The sequence below is a fragment of the Ranitomeya imitator genome, chromosome 2 (genome assembly GCF_032444005.1).
Source record: "Ranitomeya imitator isolate aRanImi1 chromosome 2, aRanImi1.pri, whole genome shotgun sequence".
Lineage (NCBI taxonomy): Eukaryota > Metazoa > Chordata > Amphibia > Anura > Dendrobatidae > Ranitomeya > Ranitomeya imitator.
In genome coordinates this window covers 343,608,557-343,622,699 of record NC_091283.1, presented here as the reverse complement: position 1 = coordinate 343,622,699, position 14,143 = coordinate 343,608,557, and the positions used below count along the sequence as shown (strand labels likewise).

General features: G+C 45.9%; 1 protein-coding gene across 1 annotated transcript in view; it reads left to right on the top strand.

Moving 5' to 3' along the window:
• LOC138666520 (zinc finger protein 850-like) overlaps window positions 1-14,143 on the top strand; it is a 122,708-nt gene that overhangs the window by 62,886 nt on the left and 45,679 nt on the right. Inside the window, exon 8 of the mRNA XM_069754736.1 lies at window positions 17-126. Within this exon, the coding sequence (XP_069610837.1) occupies window positions 17-126 (110 nt within the window). The remainder of the gene's footprint in view (window positions 1-16; window positions 127-14,143) is intronic.

Below are 14,143 nucleotides of genomic sequence, written 5' to 3'. Positions count from 1 at the left end.
TATTGTTGCTCATCAGAATGCTCACACCGGGGAGAAGCAATATTCATATTCAGAATGTGGGAAATATTACCTTCTTCAACTTAAAAACAAAAACACACAGAGAGAAGCCATTATCATGCCTAGAATGTGAAAAATGAATATGTGCATTATCATAATTTGTTTGCAATAACAGAGACATTATATTCTTACTGAAAAATTGTACACAAATCGTGTAACAGACAGTTAAATAAAATTAGAAAGGAAAATTACTTTAGAACTTACTGTATTTTTTGGACTATAAGACACACTTTTAACAAGAAAAACATCTTGGCTAATAAGTGAATGCACTTTGTAATCCGGACGCAACTTCCTATGACGGAGGAGAATGCTGAGACAGTGTCCTTCCTGATCACTGAAAGAACTGCTCTCTTTTCCAGCCCCACAATTATCTCATTGGTGCAGAGCAGTAGCGTAAGGTACCTTATCAGTAGCTAAAGAACCTTTCCATTTTTTTCGCAAATAAATGCAAGTTATATAAAATAAATGTTACCACTATCATAAAGTACAATATGTCACGAGAAAACATTCCAGACCAGCAGCCAGCAACAGCCTACCAGGCCAGCAGCCAGCCACAGCCTATCCAGGCCAGCAGCCAGCCACAGCCTATCCAAGCCAGCAGCCAGCAACAGCCTATCCATGCCAGCAGCCAGCCACAGCCTATCCATGCCAGCAGCCAGCCACAGCCTATCCAGGCCAGCAGCCAGCCACAGCCTATCCATGCCAGCAGCCAGCAACAGCCTATCCATGCCAGCAGCCAGCCACAGCCTATCTAGGCCAGCAGGCAACCACAGCCTATCCAAGCCAGCAGTCAGCCACAGCCTATACAGTGCAGCAGCCAGCCACAGCCTACCAGGCAAGCAACCAGCCACAGCCTATCCAGGCCAGCAGCCAGCCACAGCCTATACAGTGCAGCAGCCAGCCACAGCCTACCAGGACAGCAGCCAGCCACAGCCTACCAGGCCAACAGCCATCCACAGCCTACCAGGCCAGCAGCCAGCCACAGCCTACCAGGCCAGCCACAGCCTACCAGTCCAGCAGCGCTCGGCCACTCATACTGGATCGACTACTGATTCCCGCCCTTTCCCTTCTGTGTGCCTCTGGGTTTACTTTTCTTTTTACAGATCTACTGTTCAGAATCTGAGGATGATGTAGCTAACTTCCATTTTTACTGTGCAGATTGAAGATTGTGATGATTTAGATAGAACAATTATACCAGTGATAGACTCATGTCCATTACTGGTATAGGAAGGGGGAAGGGACCTAAGAAATCCCAAAAGCTGGTTTTCAACATCATTTATTTTTTTGTTAGATATTAAAATGTTTCATAACTACCTGATTATCTTGTTTTTCACACTGAGAGTATTTAGACTCCTGTCATTTATGCAGTGCAAAAATAGCCACAATTCTGATTATACAGCAACACAGGACACTGAGTACCTAGGAATAGGAAAGCTTCATATGCAATGCTGAAAAAGGTGGAGGAGTAGTTTTATTGAATACATCATCATAAGTGCGGGGCGTGGCATGGCTATGGAAGAGTGAGGACATTTTACATCAGTATTTGTAAGCTAAAACCAGGAGAGGAACAATCAGAGGAAAAGAATAATAGAAACACGTCACCATTTCTGTATTTATCACACACTCCTGCTTTTGGCTTACTAATACTGAGGTCAAATACTGACCAAATACTGAATGTGTGAACGTAGCCACTGAGCTGTAAGGGAGATCAGCCTGCAGCAGATCTAAGAGCGTCTCATCCAGCAACAGAGGCATACAGAACTTTCTTCTGGGAACCCTGGCCAGTAAGGGGAGCAAAAACATGGCCGCCGCCTCTTCCAGCTATGCAGCCGCCGTGGGTCTGCAGGGGAGTGAGGTGAGAGCCAGAGAATCAGAGCGTGATCTTTTAGGCTACGTTCACATTTGCGTCTTTGGACGCAGCGTCGTGGACGCAACGCACGACGCACGAAAGACGCAAGTTAGGCTACGTTCACATTAGCGTTTTGCGTGTTTGCGTCGAGCGCAGCCGCTGCGACGCATGCGTCATGCCCCCCTATATTTAACATGGGGGCGCATGGACATGCGTTGTGCGACGCATGCGTTTTTTTTGCCGCAAGCGTCGGGCACAGAAAACGCAACAAGTTGCATTTTTTTTGTGTCCAATTTTCGGCAAAAAAGGACGCATGCGTCGCAAAACGCAGCGTTTTGGCATGCGTTTTGTTGCGTTTTTGCGTGCGTTGCGTCGCCGACGCAGCACACAACAACGCAAATGTGAACGTAGCCTAAAACGCAGGCATTTATGATGCATGCGTTCAACCTTTTTTATGTATATAGGGTCTTTTCAGTGTCTCTATTTTTTAAGTAAAGAACGCATGCGTCATACAACGCACAACAACGCAAGTACTTGCGTCTTCTGCGTTGCCAATGCACTTCAATGGAGGTTTTGACGCTTCGACGACGCAAATGCAACGCAAGTGCGACGCAAGTGTTTTAAAAAAAAATTTGGACGCAGAAAAAATGCAACATGTTAAGTTTGCAGCGCCTTGCCAGGTGCGTCGAAACGACGCATGCGTCGCGAAACGCACCAAAACGCATGACAACGCATGCCTATGCGTCCCCAATGTTAAAGATAGGGATGCATGATGCATGCGTTGTTTTGCGGCGACGACGCTGTGTCCAAAGACGCGAATGTGAACGTAGCCTTACAGACTCCAGCTCGCATACCATAATTCGGTGTTCAGGAGTTAAAACAAGGGGATCTTCTAAGCAGCCACAGAGCACAGCACAGGGGGATGGGCTGCAGTCTCCCTTCACCATGAATGATCAGATGACCAGGACTGGCAGAGCACAGACAAGGATGCACAAGGTATGCTGATGGCAGCTGGCCATTCTAGCCAGACTTAGACATGGCATGCAGACTCTGAGTGGAGACCTAGATGCAGAAAGAGTGTTCTGAGGAACTGCCTCCCCCCACACTTTCACCAGGATGTACTACAATCCCCAGCAGTGCAGCAGCAGCTAACTCTCCTTTGGAGGAGACTGCTGCCTCTCCTCATCCCAGGGGAGGGGACACACATTGCTCTGCCATATCAGCCTCAGGAGTTATAGCAGAGCTAAGGCTGCTTTCACACATCAGTTTTTTTTTGTATCAGTCGCAATCCGTGTTTTTTTGAAAAATATGGATCCGGCGACTGATGCCGCCGGATTAGTTTTTTTCTCATAGACTTGTATTAGCGACGGATGGCCTCACGTTTCGTCGAAAATTGTCCGGCGGCCAGAGATGACACACTTAGTAACATTTTTCGTCTCTGGCGAAAAATCGGAAAGCGATGGATCCGACGTTTGCTAGAATGGAGCCTATGGGCGCCAGATCCAGCAAACGACTGAATCAGGCGCCAGATTCCATTTTTTTGAACTGCGCATGCTCAGATTTAATTTGGCTGCAATTGGCCAGCCATTAATTAGGAAAGGTATATAAAGCCTGCCAGGTAGGGCTTCACTCATCCATTTACCAGCAAGCAAGCAAGACACAGACCTGCCGCCAGAGCTAAAACCAGCCACAGCCTACCAGGGCAGCAGCCAGCAACAGCCTATCCAGGCAAGCAGCCAGCCACAGCCTACCAGTCCAGCAGCCAGCCACAGCCTATCCAGGCCAGCATCCAACAACACCTACCAGGCCAGCCACAGCCTATTCAGGCCAGCAGCCAGTCACAGCCTATACTGTGCAGCAGCCAGCCACAGCCTACCAGGCCAGCAGCCAGCCACAGCCTATCCAGGCCAGTAGCCAGCCACAGCCTATCCAGGCCAGCCACAGCCTACCAGGCCAGCAGCCAGCCACAGCCTATCCAGGCCAGCAGCCAGCAACAGCCTACCAGGCCAGCCACAGCCTACCAGGCCAACAGCCAGTCACAGCCTATCCAGTCCAGCAGCCAGCCACAGCCTATCCAGGCCAGCAGCCAGCAACAGTCTATCTAGGCCAGCAGCCAGCCACAGCATGTCTTCTGGGAGCCCTACCTCACATCGTTATCGCTGTGTGGTAAATAAATATATATTTTTTTTCCTTTTGGTGATATTCACGTAATATATAGATTATTAATATATAATCCTTGTTTAACAGGAAGCTGCAGCATCAGAGGTGCTTCCAGAAGGAGACGGACAGGGTGGAGAAATACCCAGAGCGGGCTCGCGTTTAGTAAGTTTCTTACATGCATCACAAAAACAGATCATCACATACATCACAGTACACACAACACATAAAAAAAATCACAGTACAAACAACACATAAGCCTACATCCAAACACATAAGCCTACATCCAAGCACATAATGGTTTTTTTTTAGTCTTCTGATTCTTCTGATTCTGGGGCTCGACGAAGAAGTCCTCAAAGCGCCTCCCAGGGTCATTGGTGTGAGCGTCGGGGCATCACCACCGAGTAAGTACCTTTTTTTATTTTTTGTATTTTTCCACTTTATGTTGATGATTTGAGTCTAATGTTTTAGTTTTTTGTCTTTTTTAACAGGCTTCACAGCATGCTCCTAACTCTGACGGTGAGAAGGCCGGTCTAGATGTCGACCTCCTCATCTAGTTTGAGAGCGGGAGCTGCAGTGGAACATGGGGGACCGCCGCCACGCTGATGCTGTTGTGACCTGACGGCTCTGCGAGGAAGTATCTCACGAAGTCGTGGACAATTGGGAGGACCTTGAGGTTCGGGCCTAGAATCAAGCGCGTAAGTATTCACAGTTCAGTAACTTATGTTGCTGGATGTGATGTATACTAACCAATTTGTGCTTTCACTTCACCCGGGACAGAGTTATGAAGCTGTGGCGGTCACTCAGGGATCGCTTCAAGAAGGAGTTCAACAAGGTAATGCAAGCCCCGAGTGGATCAGGAGGACGCAGGAGCAAATACAAATATGCTACAGCCCTGTCATTCCTCCGGTCGATGATGGGGAGCAGAAGGTAAGTATTCCCCACCCTATTTGCTAAGAAAAAATGTTTACATGTCTATCCTTTTTTTTTTGGTTTCAGCCAGGGCCCAGCAATAACAATATATGAATTACTTTTTTTTTCCACAGCACCATCTGCAACACTCGGGAGCCTGTAGAGTTGAACATTTCTGGAGCAATCCCTCAGGAGTCCGCCACCGGGGACCACTTCGATAGACCCGACCCATCTGCACTTTCCCTGCCTTCCCTCACATCTGGTCCCTCAGTCCCATCCACCAGCGCTGGAGCATAGTGGCAGACTTCATTACATGAAGCTGCTTGCGAGGATGTAGCTTTTCCTTTACCCCACCCCTCTGACACTGTTGCCACCTCTAGAACACCTTTGGGTTCTGGGCGGCAGCATCAAACGGGTCAGGAAAGGAGCTATGCACCCGAGTTCTTGCATCTAAATGCATCCTTCTAGAACTCGCTCAAACTGTTGTCAGAGCAAATTACTGCTGGTTTCAGCCTAATGAACAGTTTGCTTGAGTTGAGCACACGACTGGATAGGATGCATTTAGATGCAAGTAAATCACCAAATCATTCCTTTTTCCAGGCAGTAGTCGAGCGCATAGATAAGTTATCTCCTGACCAGCAGATGTATGTAATGCAAGCCTGCCAGTTTCCTCTACCGAAGGTTTGCTCCCAAGCCCCTCCACCTGTCCCGGTAGTTCCTCCCGCACCTGCCCCCCTCCAGCCAGTGTCCCTCCTCCCCCTCCTATACAATACCATCTTCCTGCCCCGTACCAGCTTCCTGCCCCATACCAGTTTCCAACCACATCATTTGTGCCTCCACTCCCTGCCCAACCTGTACTCCCTGCCCACTACCACCAGTCTCCTTCCACACCCATCATGCCCCAAACACAACCCTCTTCTCAACTCACCACCTCTTCTGTCTCCCAATCCCTCCACTCCTCAAACCTTACAAAATCCCATCCCTAATCCCGTTTTTTTGTCCTCCAATTCTTTCTTTCTCCACCCCTTCACCTTCTATTTTACCTTCTGATCCATCACCACCAGATTCCTCTCTCCACACTCCCACTGTTGAAGTGGTCCGATCTGTCAGTCCCAGCTCCTCCAGTACTATCTCCACCCAACACTCTCTAAACTTATAAATGATTTAAAAAATGAAGAAACAAAATTTGTAAATAATAAATTTATTTTATTTTTTAAAAAAGCTTTGTCTTTCATTTTTTAATTATCAAGGTAAAATACTTAGGATAAAACAAGGTACAATTCTTAAAGTAGGTGCAATACTTTGGGAAAAACCCAACCAGGTAAAATACTTTGGGTTAAACCCAATCAGGTACAATACTTAAAACAGGTGCAATACTTTGGGTAAAACCCAACCAGGTACAATACTTTGAGGAAAACCCTGTCGAATACTTTTGGTAAAATAAGGTCCAATACTTTGGGTAACAAGGTCCAAGACAAAGCTTTCTAACTAGCTCATCCTGCCAGTCTACTCTTCCTTGAGGTGAAATAAAATATTCTGCAAATTTGTCCCTCATTCTGGAAACTGACATAGGACTTCTAAAAGTAAAATTGTGATAATCATTCAAGGTGGTTTCATCGATGTTGTCATCCATGGTAATCTGTCCCTTGCATATTGTGAAATTGTGCGGGACCACACAAGCTTTCACCACCAAATCCACAGTGTCAGTCTTTAGGTTGATAGCGGTCAACAGAACACGCCATTTCGATGTTAGAATGCCAAAAGCACATTCCACCATTCTTCGCGCTCGTGTTAGCCAGTAATTAAATACTCTTTTAGTTGGCATCAATCCACTACTTGAGTATGGCTTCAACAGGTGTTCCGAGAGTTGGAATGCTTCATCTCCAACACATACAAATGGCATTGGTAGCCCATAGGTTTCAGGAAGCGGTCTTGGTGGTAGAAATTGGAAGGTGTTTCCATATAGATGACGCCCCATTGCAGACACTTTAAAAACTTGCAAATCATTGGAGCGGCCATAAGCCCCAATATCGACCGATATAAACTGCGTCTGCAGTGGCCATGAGCACAATGGAGAAATATTTCTTGTAGTTAAAAAATTCTGAGCCAGATGCAACAGGTTTGATGATACAGTTATAAGTGTGCTTTAACAGTAGGAGATACAATAAAAATGGCGTACATAAGAGTCACCATCAGACGCTCCGCGGGTGAAATAGAGAAGCGGCAGAGAAGTGGACACCTGCGCTGAGGTGTCCAATCCGTTTCACCAACAAATCGAAGTTCTCCGCTTTCATATGCATGTAGCTGAAAAACTTCTCGGGGTTTCCTCTTAACTCCATGTATAATGTTGATTACACCCCATGTGTCATTCTCTGTGCTGTGATTGGGTAGATCCAATAACGACGTTGGCGCAGACGCATGTGCGCTGTGTTTCTCGCTCCAGGCAATTCGTCTCAAAATTGAAATCCACATAAATCTTCAGGATGTTTGCCATCACGCCTTCCATCTTTGCCACTTGCTCTACAACCTGTCAAAGATGGGCTGTAAAAAAGACTGTATATATAGGTTTTCAGTAGCCAATAATGTTTGGGAGCCTCCCATGGGTGTTTTGAAAAAAAAACGGATCCGTGGTGATCCGTCGAAGAAATGGATGAAAAACTGATGGGAGGGATCCTTTTTTTGGTGAAAAAACGTATCCGTCGCATCAGTTTTTCACAAATTACGACGGATCCGTCGATCCGTTGTACCGACGGATTGTGACTGACCTAAAAAAACTGATGTGTGAAAGCAGCAGGGGCTGACTGGCACTTTTCAGCCTGGGGGGCAATCACAAGGCAGTGGCCCTCCAATTGCGGTGCTTTTGCCCTGCTTATCTCTGGCCACTGCATTAAAGCAGCAGAGTTAACAGGCTTTAAAAACAGGCTGGTACATAGATATGGGAACGGAGCTAGCTGCATACATATAGAAGCAGAACTAAGTTTGCTGCCTACATAGTTACTGTAAAAGAAGCAAGCTGACTAAATACACACAAGACCAGAACCAAGATTGCTATGTAGACAAGGAAACTGACTGGAGCTTACTACAGGGTTATGGGAGCAGAACTGAGCTTACTACAGAGATGTGGGAGCAGAATGGAGCTTATTACAGAGATGTGGGAGCAGAACAGGGCTCACAACAGAGATGTTGGAGCAGAACAGAGCTTACTACAGAGCTATGGGAACAGAACGGAGCTTACTATAGAGCTATGGGAGCAGAACAGAGCTTACCACAGAGCTATGGGAGCAGAACCGAACTTACTACAGAAATATGGGAGCAGAACCGAGCTTACTACAGAGATATGGGAGCAGAACGGAGCTTACTACAGAGATATGGGAACAGAACGGAGCTTACTACAGAGATATGGGAACAGTACCGAGCTTACTACAGATATATGGGAACAGAACAAAGCTTACTACAGAGATATGGGAACAGAACCGAGCACTTACTACAGAGCTATGGGAGCAGAACGGAAGCTTACTACAGAGATATGGGAACAGAACGGAGCTTACTACAGAGATGTGGAAACAGAACGGAGCTTACTACAGAAATATGGGAGCAGTCCCGAGCTTACTAAGGAGATATGGCAACAGAACAGAGCTTACCACAGAGATAAGGGAGCAGAACCAAGCTTATCACAGAGATGAGGGAGCAGAACCAAGCTTACCGCAGAGATAAGGGAGCAGAATGGAGCTTACTACAGAAATATGGGAGCAGACCCGAGCTTACTACGGAGATATGGGAGCAGAACGGAGCTTACCACAGAGATAAGGGAGCAGAACCAAGCTTACTGCAGAGATAAGGAAGCAGAACCAAGCTTACTATGTGTACTACAAGATACAGAAATAGAACCAATACTGTACATATCTTACCAGAATCTAGATTACTATATCGATACAGTACCAGAACACACAATCCAAAGATCAATATTATCAATATTACTACTATAAAAGGCCAGTAACAATACGGCTGCACAATGTCCACCGCCATCACCACCACACCGCGAATACATAATATAATATGACCATTACTTCTACATAACAAAACACTCTATATACAAAGACCAATGGAACCACCATACACCTTCTACTACATAATAACCGAAACACATTAAGCTGTTAATAAATTTAAAAAAAAGCTACTAAAAAGAGCAATATTCCCACCTTACAGGAACCCTATACAGGTCCTTCTCAAAAAATTAGCATATAGTGTTAAATTTCATTATTTACCATAATGTAATGATTACAATTAAACTTTCATATATTATAGATTCATTATCCACCAACTGAAATTTGTCAGGTCTTTTATTGTTTTAATACTGATGATTTTGGCATACAACTCCTGATAACCCAAAAAACCTGTCTCAATAAATTAGCATATTTCACCCATCCAATCAAATAAAAGTGTTTTTTAATAACAAACAAAAAACCCATCAAATAATAATGTTCAGTTATGCACTCAATACTTGGTCGGGAATCCTTTGGCAGAAATGACTGCTTCAATGCGGCGTGGCATGGAGGCAATCAGCCTGTGACACTGCTGAGATGTTATGGAGGCCCAGGATGCTTCAATAGCGGCCTTAAGCTCATCCAGAGTGTTGGGTCTTGCGTCTCTCAACTTTCTCTTCACAATATCCCACAGATTCTCTATGGGGTTCAGGTCAGGAGAGTTGGCAGGCCAATTGAGCACAGTAATACCATGGTCAGTAAACCATTTACCAGTGGTTTTGGCACTGTGAGCAGGTGCCAGGTCGTGCTGAAAAATGAAATCTTCATCTCCATAAAGCATTTCAGCCGATGGAAGCATGAAGTGCTCCAAAATCTCCTGATAGCTAGCTGCATTGACCCTGCCCTTGATGAAACACAGTGGACCAACACCAGCAGCTGACATGGCACCCCACACCATCACTGACTGTGGGTACTTGACACTGGACTTCAGGTATTTTGGCATTTCCTTCTCCCCAGTCTTCCTCCAGACTCTGGCACCTTGATTTCCGAATGACATGCAAAATTTGCTTTCATTAGAAAAAAGTACTTGGGACCACTTAGCAACAGTCCAGTGCTGCTTCTCTGTAGCCCAGGTCAGGCGCCTCTGCCGCTGTTTATGGTTCAAAAGTGGCTTTACCTGGGGAATGCGGCACCTGTAGCCCATTTCCTGCACACGCCTGTGCACGGTGGCTCTGGATGTTTCCACACCAGACTCAGTCCACTGCTTCCTCAGGTTCCCCAAGGTCTGGAATCGGTCCTTCTCCACAATCTTCCTCAGGGTCCGGTCTCCTCTTCTCGTTGTACAGCGTTTTCGGCCACATTGTTTCTTTCCAACAGACTTACCATTGAGGTGCCTTGATACAGCACTCTGGGAACAGCCTATTTGTTGAGAAATTTCTTTCTGGGTCTTACCCTCTTGCTTGAGGGTGTCAATGATGGCCTTCTTGACATCTGTCAGGTCGCTAGTCTTACCCATGATGGGGGTTTTGAATAATGAACCAGGCAGGGAGTTTATAAAAGCCTCAGGTATCTTTTGCATGTGTTTAGAGTTAATTAGTTGATTCAGAAGATTAGGGTAATAGGTCGTTTAGAGAACCTTTTCTTGATATGCTAATTTATTGAGACAGGTTTTTTGGGTTATCAGGAGTTGTATGCCAAAATCATCAGTATTAAAACAATAAAAGACCTGACAAATTTCAGTTGGTGGATAATGAATCTATAATATATGAAAGTTTAATTGTAATCATTACATTATGGTAAATAATGAAATTTAACACTATATGCTAATTTTTTGAGAAGGACCTGTATTGATAGATACCAGTCCCGCAGAACACACACAAGATTACAGTACAGGTATATAGTAACTTACAGCTGATGTTCTTTCTGATTCGGGTCACTCACTTTTCCCGTCTTTTCCGTCTGGCCGAGACTGACATGACAACTTCTCCAGCCACAACTCGTCTGCACAGATTTCAACAAAAACACATTTAATTTTGACTCACATTTCTAGTGATGTCTCCATCTATTACCAACCTACAAAAACTCCCCACTCTGCGTGCACTTGAGGAGAGGAACCGTGACCCCAATATTAAAAAAACTGTCATTACTATGATTACTCCCTCCCCCAAAAAATTAAAGTGTGCCATAGAAAGTATTAATGCCCATACTGTGCTACATAGAAAAGCCCTGTATGTTCCTTTGAAGAATATAATATCCCAAATGCCCCCCTCTAGCAACAAATACCCTTGAGTGTCCACTTAAAGATAACAATCCCCCCGCCCAGAAAAAAAAAATAATGGCACCTGAGTGCCCCTATTAAAACTAATAATGTCCCTATTTATAACAAATCATGTCCTCCGAGTGCCCACACAGCTCTAAATACAGAATTATGATCCGTCCTACAGACCCCAAAACACAATATGATGTTCTCCAAAGCCTTTTATTATACAATGAGAATCCCAGAGCTCCCTATACAATATATAGTAAAATGGCTACATAGCACCGATAAAAAATATGATGGTCCCCACTGCCCCTATATACAGCATGAAGGTCCCCACTGCCACCTGTGTATAGTATGATGGTCCCCACTGCCCCTGTATAAAGTATTTAGGTCCCCCTGTATATAGTATGAAGGTCCCCCTGCCCCTATATATAGTATGAAGGTTCCCACTGCCCCCTGTATATAGTATGAAGGTCCCCCTGTATATAGTATGAAGGTCCTCACTGCCACCTGTATATAGTATGAAGGTCTCCCTGGCGCCTATCTATGGTATGAAGGTTCCCACTCCCCCCTATATATAGTACAAAGGTCCCCACTGCCCCCTGTATATAGTATGAAGGTCCCCACTGCCCCTTGTATATACTATGAAGGTCCCCACTGCCCCCTGTATATAGTATGAAGGTCCCCCTGTATTTAGTATGAAGGTCCCCACTGCCCCCTGTATATAGTATGAAGGTCCGCCTGCCTCTATATATAGTATGTAGGTCCCCATGCCCTTTTTATATAGTATGAAGGTCCCCACTGCCCCTATATATAGTATGGAGGTCCTTCTGCACCCTTTATATAGCGTGAAGGTCCCCACTGCCCCCTGTATATAGTATAAAGGTCCCCAATGCCCCCTGTATATAGTATGAAGGTCCCCACTGCCCCTGTGTATAGTATGAAGATTCCCCTGCCCCTATATATAGTATGAAAGTCCCCCTGTGTATAGTATGATGGTCCCCACTGCCCCCTGTATATAGTATGAAGGTCCCCACTGCCCCCCTGTATATAGTATGAAGGTCTCCCTGCCTCTATATATAGTATGTAGGTCCCCATGCCCTTTTTATATAGTATGAAGGTCCACACTGTCCCCTGTATATAGTATGAAGGTCCCCACTGCCCCTATATATAGTATGGCGGTCCTTCTGCACCCTTTATATAGCGTGAAGGTCCCCACTGCCCTCTGTATCTAGTATGAAGGTCCCCACTGCCCGCTGTATATAGTATGAAGGTTCCCCACTGCCCCCTGTAGATGCAAGATTCAAAGAGTCAAAAAAGCATTATTGGCAGGACCAAATACACATCAGTTTTTCCAAAGCAAGTGTATAATGGCAATAGGGATAGAGACTGTGGGGATGTTGGGTAGGAGCTGTAGGGAAGGTGGATGGGGGCAGATCCAGGGTAGGGGCTATAGTCCATGGCATAGGGGAGGTGAATGGGGGCAGGTCCATTGTGGGGCTATAGTCCATGGCATAGGGGAGGTGGATGGGGGCAGATCCAGGGTGGGGGCTATAGTCCATGGCATCATAGTTCTCTTTCTCGCAGTCTATGACATTCGCTCACATACCACGCAGCTATCTCCACCGCTCTCTCTTCTTCTCCCAGCAGGATATATATTTTCTCTTCCTCCTTCATGGTGATGAAGTCCGGGAAGAGATGTGAGAGTCTCCTGAAGTGAGTGTCCCTCACTGCTGAGTATTTGGAGCAGTGTAGCAGGAAGTGGGTTTCATCCTCTATGGCCTCCTGATCACAGTGTTGGCACAGTCTTTCCTCCCTGGGCTTGTAGTTCTGCCTGTGTCGGCCACATTCGATGGCCAGACTGTGGGCACTGAGTCTATATCGGCTCAGGATCTTGCGATCTCTGGGGTCCGGGACTTTCTCCAGATATGGGGCCAGTCTGTAGTCTCTCTGTAGGCTCCGGTACACGGTCAGTTTCTGTGAGCTGATGATATCATTCTTCCAGTCACTGACATACCTCTCCTGGCCTTCGTCTGCCATCTTCCTGATTCTGGCTTTTGTCAGGTTGTTGTGATTGGTGTTCTGGTCCGGTTGGGTTTGGCTGGGCTGTTCCGAGGGTTCTGGTTTTTCTGTTTCACCTACATTTATCAGGGCTTTATGGTGATGGGAGCTTGGATTGCTCCTATGCAGGTGAGCCCGGAATGACAGTGCCCTCTTTAGAACTGTTAGGTGTAGAGGGAATCTGCCCAGCTCGGCCCGACAAGCACTGTTGGAGGTGCTCCGATGGACCTGGAGAAGGTGCTTGCAGAATTGCAGGTGGAATATTTCTGTTGGACTGGAATCCCACCTTGACCAGTCTGGGTAGGTGTGAGGACCCCAGACTTCGCTGCCATACAGGAGGATTGGGGCGATGATGGAGTCGAAGATTTTTAGCCAGACCCTCACTGGTGGCTCCAGATGGTAGAGTTTCCTTTGAATGGCATAGAAGGTTTTGAAGGCCTTGCCTTTCAGGGTCTCTATGGCTTGTTTGAAGCTCCCTGACCGGTGAATCTCTAGGCCCAGGTAGGTATATTTGTCCGTTCCTGTGAGTTCGCAGTTGTTGAGGACAAACGATGGGTGCCGGTCTGATCTTCTCTTTCTCGGCTATTGTAATGTATGTCTGGCCTGCTGTTTCAATTGGCCTGCCCTGTGTATCTGTGTTATATATTCTGTGTCCTGTGAATCAAACCACCTGGCCACCACAGGATAAGAAATCGCCAGAGGGTACCACAACGCTAGGATCAATAATATGCCTTTATTAAATATATTGGCAATTCATACATCAGAGAATATATTTAAAAAGTGAAACAAATACATATATAGAAAGATAAAAAATACAAAAACGCAGGAACAGTATTGTATGGTACCCAGAGATCCCTAAATAAT